The sequence below is a fragment of the Chiloscyllium plagiosum genome, chromosome 23, assembly GCF_004010195.1.
Source record: "Chiloscyllium plagiosum isolate BGI_BamShark_2017 chromosome 23, ASM401019v2, whole genome shotgun sequence".
Lineage (NCBI taxonomy): Eukaryota > Metazoa > Chordata > Chondrichthyes > Orectolobiformes > Hemiscylliidae > Chiloscyllium > Chiloscyllium plagiosum.
In genome coordinates this window covers 1,811,573-1,821,880 of record NC_057732.1, presented here as the reverse complement: position 1 = coordinate 1,821,880, position 10,308 = coordinate 1,811,573, and the positions used below count along the sequence as shown (strand labels likewise).

The window sequence follows — 10,308 nt, the reverse complement described above, 5'->3', positions numbered from 1 at the left end:
TGTTGGACTATAACCTGGTGTTGTGTGATTTTTAACTTTGTACACCCCAGTCCAACACCGGCATCTCTGAATCATGACTCTCATTATCTTGTACACCTCTATCAAGCCACCTCGCATCCTTCTTCACTCCAATGAGAAAAGCCCGAGCTCCTTTAACTTTCTTCATAGAACATGCCCTCCAATCCAGGCAGTATCCTGGTAAGTCTCCTTTACACCCTCTCTAGGGCTTCCACAATGTTCCAATAAAGAAGTGACCAGAACTGAACACAATACTCCAAGTGTGGTCTAACCAGGGCCTTATAGAGCTGCAGCATAACCTTGCAGCTCTTAAACTCAATCCCCCTGCTAATAAAACCCAACACACCATACGCCTTCTTAACAACCCTATCAACTTGGGTGGCAACTTTGAGGGATCTGTGGACGCGGACCCCAAGATTCCTCTGTTCCTCCACACTGCCAAGAATCCTGCCTTTAACCCTGTAATCTGCATTCAAATTCCACCTTCCAAAATGAATCACTTCAGGTTGAACTTCATCTGCCACTTCTCAGCCTAGCTCTACATCTTGTCAGCGTCCCATTGCAACGTACTACAGTACTCCACACTCACCACCGCTCCACCAACCTTTGTGTTATCGACAAACTTACTAACGCACTCTTCCACTTCCTCATCCAAGTCATTTATAAAAATCACAAAGATCAGTGGTCCCAGAACAGATCCATGCGGTCACCAAGCTCCAGGTTGAATACTTTCCCTCTAGTAGCACCCTATGTCTTCTATGGACCAGCCAATTCTCTATCCAGACAGCCACATTTCCCTGTATCCCATGCCTCCTTACTTTCCGAATGAGCCTACCTTGGGGAACCTTACCAAATGCCTTACTAAAATCCATCTACATCATATCCACTGCTCTAACCTTCATCAATGTGTTTTGTCACATCCTCAAAGAATTCAATAAGGCTTGTGAGGCATGACTTGTCCCTGACAAAGCCATGCTGATAATCTGATGATTACAAAATAATCATAAATTCTGTCTCTCAGAATCCTCTCCAATAATTTGCCCACCATTGATGTAAGGCTGACTGGTCTGTAGTTCCTAGCATTATCCCTATTCCCTTTCTTGAACAAGGGAGTAACTTTTACCACCCTCCAATCATCCAGTACTACTCCAGTGCACAGTGAGGATGCAAAATCATCACCAAAGGCGCTGCAGTCTCTCCCTTGCTTCTCATAGTGATCTTGAGTATATCCAGTCTGGGCCAGGGAGTTTATCTATCTTCATCAACTTGTTCGAGCATAACAAACTGTTTCATACAATCCTCACAAATGATGATGTCACTCTCACTAGTGAATACTGAAGCAAAGTATTCATTAAGGACCTCCCCTACCTGTTACGACTCCAGGCACAAGTTCCCTTCACTATCCCTGATTGGCCCTACCCTCAATCTGGCCATCCTCTTTTCTCTCACATAAGTGTAGAATGCCTTGGGGATTTCCTTAATCCTACACGCTAAAGCTTTTTCATGCCACCTTCTATCTCTCTTAAGTCCATTCTTCAGTTCCTTCCTGGCTACCTTGTAACCTGCTAAAGCCCTGTCTGATCCTTGCTTCCTCAACCTTAAGTAAATTTCCTTCTTGCTCTTAACTAGATGTTCTACATCTCTACATCGGGCGGCATGGTGGCACAGTGGTTAGCACTGCTGCCTCACAGCGCCAGAGACCCGGGTTCAATTCCCGACTCAGGCGACTGACTGTGTGGAGTTTGCACATTCTCCCCGTGTCTGCGTGGGTTTCCTCTGGGTGCTCCGGTTTCCTCCCACAGTCCAAAGATGTGCAGGTCAGGTGAATTGGCCATGCTAAATTGGCCATGCTAATAGTGTTAGGTAAAGGGGTAAATGTAGGGGAATGGGTGGGATGCGCTTCAGCGGGTCGGTGTGGACTTGTTGGGCCGAAGGGCCTGTTTCCACACTGTAAGTAATCTATCTAATCTAATCTCTTGTCATCCAAAGTTCTTTCATCCTATCATTCCTTCTTTGCTCAGTTGGCAAGCCTATCCAGCACTTGCAGCAAGTGCTCCCAAAGTAACCGCCACATTTCTATCCTGCATTCCCCTGAAAATACCTGCTCTTAATATATGCTCCCCAGTTCCTCTCTAATAAGATTGTAATCTCCCCTCCCCCAATTAAATACTTTCTCATACCATCTGCTCTTATCTCTCTCCATAAGTATCGTAAAGGTCAGGGAGTTGTGATCATTATCACTGAAATTCTCTACCACCAAGAGATCTGACACCTGACCTGCTTCGTTGCCAAGCGCCAAATCCAATATGGCCTCCCCTCTAGTAGGCCTATCTACATATTGAGTCAGGAATCCTTTCTGGACACATCTGACAAAATCTGCCACATCTGCTATTTGAACTAAGGAGGTTCCAATGAGTATTAGGGAAGTTGAAGTCACCCATGACAACAACTCAGTTATTTCTGCACCTTTCCAAAATCTGCCTCCCAATCTGCTCTTCTGTATCTCTATTGCTATGGGGGGTGGGAGTCTATAGAAAACTCCCAATAAAGTGACTGCTCCTTTCCTGTTTCTGACTTCCATCCATACTGACTCAGTAGACAAACCCTCCTCGATGACTTCCCTTTCTGCAACTGTGATACTATCCCCGATTGGTAATGTCACTTCCCCCACCTCTTTTACCTCCCTCCCTATTCCTTTTGAAACATCTAAACCCTGGAACATCCAACAACCATTATTGCCCCTGTGATATCCAAGTCTCCATAATAGTCACAACATTGTAGTTCCAAGTACTGATCCATGCTCTATGTTCATCACCCTTATTCCTGACACTTCTTGCGTTAAAATAGACACACTTTAACCCATCACACTGACTGCAAGTTTGCCCTGTCTATCCTTCCTCACAGACTCTCTGTACACTGTATCTGCCTGTTCACCAGTTACTCTATCCTCTGATCCATAGCTCTGGTTCCCATCCTACTGCCAAACCAGTTGTAACCCTAGAGCTCTTGGAAAACCTCCAGGATATTGGTGCCACTCCAGTTCAGATGCGACCTGTCTTCCTTATACAGGTGCCACCTTCTCCAGAAGCTATCCCAATGATCCACATATCTGAAGCCTTCCTTCCTACACCAGCTCTGCAGTCATGTGTTCAGCTGCACTCGCTGTCTGTTCCTTGCCTCACTCACATGTGGCACCGGTAGCAATCCTGAGATTACTGTTCAGCTTGTCCTAGAACCATTCTTGTAAATCTCTTCTGCACCCTGTCCAATGAATACAAGTACCCATCTAACATGTATTTGATCGATTTCCCTTCTTTTGCAAATAAAAATTAGTTTATATGTAGAGCTAACTTTTCCAAAACGTCAGTATTCTGTGCAAAGCATTAGTTTGTGAGATGCCCCTCCTTTGGAACCTTGAAAATTTCTGTGTACATGCAGTCCTTTCAGTTTGCTCCTTGAATACACACAACATTTTAGAGATTTTCAAATCAGAAAATATAAATCTAAAATAGCTTCATATTTTGTGAATTCCACAATAGTTTCTTCCAGGAAGCTATTGTGAAAATGCTCTACAAAGTCATTTTCCAAACTAGGAGAAAGTGAGGACTGCAGATGCTGGAGATCAGAGCTGAAAATGTGTTGCTGGAAAAGCACAGCAGGTCAGTCCGCATCCAAGGAGCAGGAGAATCGACGTTTCGGGCATGAGCCCTTCATTCCTGAAGAAGGGCTCATGCCCGAAACATCGATTCTCCTGCTCCTTGGATGCTGCCTGACCTGCTGCGCTTTTCCAGCAACACATTTTCAGCATTTTCCAAACTAATTTGATTGAATAAATCTAAATGAATATTGATGTCCCCTTAATTGCCTTTGTTGTAAGCTCCAATTACTTCTTGCTTTGAATGCTCTGTTCATTGATATAATTCCAGTAGGGGCTAGAAAATGATTTCCAGTAGCCCTCTGTCTGTCTGAGGCTGAAATAAGTTGTGCATTATTGGGATGCACTGCTCTATAATATGGTAGGGCTCTCCAGCTGACCTTACACCCTGTACCCTTCATAAATGTGAGCATTTTCAAATTCTGGTGCTTGTATCCTACCTCATGTTATGTTCCTTCCCATATCACCCTCTACTTGCTGACTTATATTGATCCCAAGCTGGATTTGCCTTAACTTTGCATGTGAAATCCCTCTATGGCCTTGCCTTCCTCCTGTATGTCTTCTCCAATCTCACAACCTTTTGAGGTCTTTCTGCCCTTCCAGTTACAGTCTCTCACGCAGCATTGATGTTCATGGTTGCTTCTTTGGCAGCCATGATATCAAATGTCAAGAACTTCAGCTCTGGAATTCCCTCACCTCCTGACTTGTCTTCTTTTCTCCAAAATGCTACTGGAAACCTAACTCTTTGACAAAGCCTTGTTGGATCCCTTAATTGGATGAACAATATTTTGTTTAATTACACTGCTGTAAATGTGTTGAAATTAAGTTCAACATAAAAGATGCGATGTAAGTTCATGCTTTTTTCGAATATGTCATTCAGCATTTGATGATATTGACATAGTCCAGTCCTGTCGAGGAATCAAACAAGACCATTTTAGCTGGCCCAATATTATAGAGTCATGCGAACCAGGTCTCCTAAACTGAACTAGTTTTATTTGCCTGCATTTGGCCCATGTCCCTCTAAACCTTTCCTATCCATGGACCTGTCCAAATGTTTTTAAATGTTGTAATTGTATTTGCTCCGGCAGCTCATTCCATAAACACATCACATGTCTGTGTGAAAACATTGCCCCTCAGGTCCCTTTTAGATCTTGCCCTCTCACCATAAGCCAATGCCCTTTCCTTTTGCACTTCCCTACCCTGTGGAAAAGACTCTGGCTATGCACCTTATCTTTGCTCCGCATCTATGCTCCGCATGATTTTATAAGCCAGAAAGGAGCCATAGCTTTCAATATTTCTGTCCCCATATTCCAAATGCCAGAAAGTGGCCAAGTGTCAGTTTCCTACTCCCCACAAAAAATGTCCTCACCTTATAACTCAAACTCTCCAGTCTTGGTAACATCCTTGTAAATCTTTTTTGCATCCTTTCCAGTTGAATAACATCCTTCCTATTGCAAGGCAACCGGAATTGTACACAGTAAGCCAAACGTGGCCTTACCAATGTGTTGTACAGCTGTAAATTGACATCCCAACTCCTGTATTCAGACCATTGAAGACAAGCATGCCAAATGCTTTCTTCACCATCCTGTCTACCTGTGATGCCACTTTCAAGGAATTGCTACCTGCACTTCTTGGTATCCCTATTCGACAACACCCTCCAGGCCCAAACATTAACAGTGCAAGTCCTGCCCTGATTTGCCTTACCAAAATGCAACAATTCGCATTTATCGAAATTAAAGTCCATCTAGCATTTCTCTGTCTACGAGCCCAGTTGATTACGATCCCATTGTAATCTTAGAAAACCTCCTTCCTTTTCAACTATACCACCAATTTTGGTGTCATCTACAAACTTACTAATGGTACCTCTTATATTCTCATCAAAATCATTTATATAAATGATGAACAACAGTGGACCCAAGACTGATCCTTGTGTCACCACACTGGTCACAGACCTCCAGTCTGAACAACAACCCTCTGCTACCACTCCCTATCCAAACGGCCATCCCTCCCTGGATCCCATATGATCTAACCCTATTACTTTGTCGAAGATCTTGTGAAAGTCCATGGAGACAACACCTACCTCTCTGCCTTCTTCTACCTTCTTGGTCACTTCTTCAAAAAACTCAATCAAATTTGTGAGACATGATTTCCTACACACAAAGCTATGTTGACTATCCCTAATCAGTTCTGGACTTTCCAAATGCATTTAGATCCTGTCTCTCAGAATGCCCTCCAATAACTTACCCACCTCTGACATCAGGCTCACTGATCTGTAATTCCCAGGTTTTTCTTGCCGTCTTTTTAAAAATAATTTGAGGTCAAACTCTTGTGAGGAGTGCGAGTCCAGCATGGCCAGACGCTTATGGACTGTGATGTTGAGCTGTTAGCTATGTTTCTTTGGTTTTCCACTTCGGGATATAATCGGTTTGTGAGTTTGCTCGCTGAGCTGGTTGATTGGTTCTCAGATGTTTCGTCACCATGCTAGGTAACATTATCAGTGAGCCTCCGATGAAAATCTGGTGTTCTATCTGGCTTGCTATCTATGTGTCTTGGTTCATTGTGGTGGGTGATATCACTTCTGGTTCTTTTTCTGAGAAGTTGTTAAATGGGGACCATCTCAATATGTTTGTTAATGGAGTTCTGGTCTGAATGCCAGTCCTCTCAGAATTCCCGTGCATGTCTTTGTTTAGTTTGTCCCAGGATGGATGTATTGTCTCAGTCGGACTGGTGTCGCTCTTCATCTGTGTGTATGGATAGTAGTGATAATTAGTCATCTCTTTTGGTGGCTAGTTGGTGCTCATGTATGCTGGTGCTAGTCTCCTGCCTGTCTGTCCAATGTAATGTTTGTTGTAGTCCTTGCGTGGCATTTTGTATTTGATGATCATTCTGCTGGTTGTTGGTACAGGGTCTTTTAAATTTATCAGGAGCTGTTTCAAACGCATAAACAACATCCTTACTAGTATAAAGTTCACCAAAGAGGAAGAGAACAACAGTAGACTTCCCTTCCTAGATGTCACAGTAGAACGAAAAACCAATGGAGAGCTGCAGACCAGCATTTACAGAAAAACCACACACACTGCACAGATACTTAACTACAGGAGCAATCATCCCAACACCCACAAACTGAGCTGCATCAGGACATTATTGAAATGAGCCACAACACACAGCAGCACACAGGAACTACGAGAGGCTGAGGAAAAACGCCTATACAACTTATTCAGGAACAACGGTATCCGATAAGCGCAGTCCACCAAATGCTGTACAGCAGACCTAAATAAGAAGACACAACATGCCCGGAGACTCTAGCCACCCTGCCATACAGCTGGGAGATGCTGACCAAACTACTCCAGCCCCTTGGCATCATGGTAGTCCACAAACCTACCACCACACTGAAATAGCTCCTGATGAATTTAAAGGACCCTGTACCAACAACCAGCAGAACGAATGTCATGTACAAAATACCCTGCAAGGAATGCAACAAACATTACATTGAACAAGCAGGCAGGAAACTAGCCACCAGGATACATGAGCACCAACTAGCCACCAATAGACATGACCAATTATCACTAGTATCCCATACACACAGACGAAGAGGGACACCACTTTGACTGGGACAATACATCCATCCTGGGACAGACTAAACAAAGACGTGCACAGGAATTCCGAGAGGCCTGGTATTCAAACTGAAACTCCATTAACAAACATATCGATTTGGATCCCATTTACCAACCTCAAAGAAAAAGAACCGGATGTGATATCACCCACCACGACAGACCAGAACACATAAATAGCAAGCAGGATAGAACACCAGCACTTTATCAGAGGCTCACTGATGATGTTATCTACCATGGTGACAAAATATCTGAGGACAAATCTGCCAGCTCAGTGACTAAATTATCAACCTGGTCCACAACCTGAGCTACAAATCTTTTCCAAAATTGTAAAGGACATGTAACGTTTACTTTTTAACTCCCACTTTCCTAATTTTTCTGCTTTGAACCAGGTACCTTTGTATCCAAGATGGCGCCACTTAAGTGGAGACTTGTAAACTTTTCCCAGTACTCGTGTGAGTACATGTGACAATAAACCAAATTTAGTTAATGGCACAACATTAGCTTCCCTCCAGTCTTCTGGAATCTCATCTGTAGCTTTCGATGATACAAATATCTCTGCTGGCAGCCCTGTAATTTCTTCCTTAATTCCCCTTAATATCCCAGGATATACTTGACCAGATCCTGGGGAATTTTCTACCTTCACATGTCTTAAGACCTTCAGCGCCTCCTCTTCTGTAATGTGAACTCTTTTCAAGATGTCACTATTTATTTCCCAGAGTTTCCTAGCTTCTATATCTTTCTCCACAATAAATACTGACACAAAATATTCATTTAGGATCTCACCCATCTCCTGTGGTTCCACACATGGATAGTCTCACTGACTTTTAAGGGGTCCTATTCCCTCCCTAGTTACTCTTTCTTTCTTTATATACTTGTAGAATCACTTTGGATTCTCCTTGACCTTATCTGCCAAAGCTATCTTATGTCTTCTTTTTCCCGGATTTCCCTCTTGACTGTATTCATGTACCTCCTATACTCCTCAAGGGATACACTTGATCCCAGCTATCTATACCTGACATATGCCTCCTTTTTCTTGACTAGAGCCTCTAGTCATATCTCTAGCCATCTAGAATTCCCTCCTACTCCCAACCTTGCACTTCACATTAACAGAAACATGCTGTTCTTGAACTCTCATTATCTCACCTTGGAAACCTTTCATTTGCCTAATGTCCTTTTCCATGTGAACAGCCTTCCCCAGTCAACGTTTGAAAGTTTTGATCAGATAACAAAAAAATTGGCCTTGCCCCAGTTTAGAACTTATCTTGTGGTCCAATTTTCTTCCCTATTTTCAAACTAATAGAATTATAGTCACTGGTTCCAAATTGTTCCCCCACTAACACCTTAGTCATTTGCTCTGCCTTATTCCCCAAAAGGAGGTTGAGTTTTGCCCCTTCTCGAAGAGGGCCAGCTATATATTGATTGACAAAGTTTTCTTGAACACAGATAACAAATTCCTCCCCATCCAAACCCTTAATACTATGCCAATCTCAGTCTATGTTTGGAAAGTTAAAATCCCCTACTCTTACAATCCTATTATTCCTACGGTTATCTGCGATCTCCCTACATATGTGCTCCTGAATTTCCTGCTGATTATTGGGGTCCTATAGAATAATGCTATCAAAAGTGGTCACCCCTTCCTATTTCTCAGCTCCACCCATATAGCTTCAGTGTTCGATCCCCCAATAATATCCTCTCTAAGTACTGCTGTGATATTTTCCCTGATCAAAAAAGCCACTGCCTCCCCTTGTAGTCTTCCTAAAGTAGAGCATTGATCTGCCAGTTCTGCCTCTTCCTCAGTCATATTTCTGTAATAATAATATTCCAGTCCCATGTTTCCATCCATCATCTATCATCTATCACACCCTGCCTCCTGCATCATCTCAGTGTTTACAACTGCCATTCCTGCTGATCCATATAGTTTGAGAGGAGGTGCCGTCAGACATACCTCCACCTGGCATAGTCGCCAGGGTCAATCGACTGCTCCCTGATCGCGTATATTTGTCAAGAGGAGTATACCATTCCACTGACTGCCATCTCTAACCCTTTAGCAACGAGCGGACCTTGGGGGATAAAGAAGGTCTTACTTTACCCTTACCTTGTTGCTGTTCGCCCTCCTCAACAAAGCCTGGTATTCACTTAGGGTGACTCTTAGATTAAACAGCAGCACTTCAACCACAAAGCAGCTTCTTGTAAAATTGCCTGGAACAAAACACAGCAATGCCTCCCTCTCCCACTAGCCTAAACTCCCACACTTAGCTCAATTCCCAGCATTTGCACTGTCTTGCTGGTTGCACTGTGTTCAAGCATGTACAATGCATATACATTCCATTCATTTTCTTTTTGTCAAATTCCTCATCTATTTATGCACTCATAAAGGAACAACTTTACTCAGTATATTCTTATTGTAAAACCCCAATTCCACTTTTGAATTGAATGAGGCACTCAATAAGATGAGGAAAGAGTACCTTCATGTAAATTTTCCAATAATGTACTGTCTCTTAGCTATTGTATGATGGGCAGCTTGAGTAATTGGTTGTATTTTATTTAGGTTGACTCTGTAACTCGGAAGGAAATTTAACATATACTTATACTGGGATACTAAACCTGTAACTTGCTTGTTTAGAGTTCAAGACAGCAAATAATTTGGTGTCCGTTCCAGTGAATGTGGAGGTTACACTCAGCACCTTCAGGGCATCACTGATCAACGTGAATTATGAGGGCTCTGCCCTCAGGCATAGCAGGAAACTCTTGGCACTACTCCTGGCTTACACGCAACAAAGTAAGTATAAATTATAACAAAATGCAAATATTAAAATCTGTATTTTCATCTCTGTTCATGAATTGTTTACAACTAAATTGAGTTTGTACATATTAAAAACAGACAGAAAACAGTAAGTCCTGCTTAAAGTTGACTCTGTTAGCAGTTTGCTTTAACATTAATAGTGATAATGTATTTATTTAAAGATGTGAGTTTCAATTGCTTTAATGATGTTTATCATAGAGTTCCCATTCTGTGGTTTG

General features: G+C 42.6%; 1 protein-coding gene across 1 annotated transcript in view; it reads left to right on the top strand.

Moving 5' to 3' along the window:
* cfap54 (cilia and flagella associated protein 54) overlaps window positions 1-10,308 on the top strand; it is a 296,945-nt gene that overhangs the window by 266,423 nt on the left and 20,214 nt on the right. Inside the window, exon 41 of the mRNA XM_043713181.1 lies at window positions 9,911-10,066. Coding sequence (XP_043569116.1) covers window positions 9,911-10,066 — 156 coding nt within the window. The remainder of the gene's footprint in view (window positions 1-9,910; window positions 10,067-10,308) is intronic.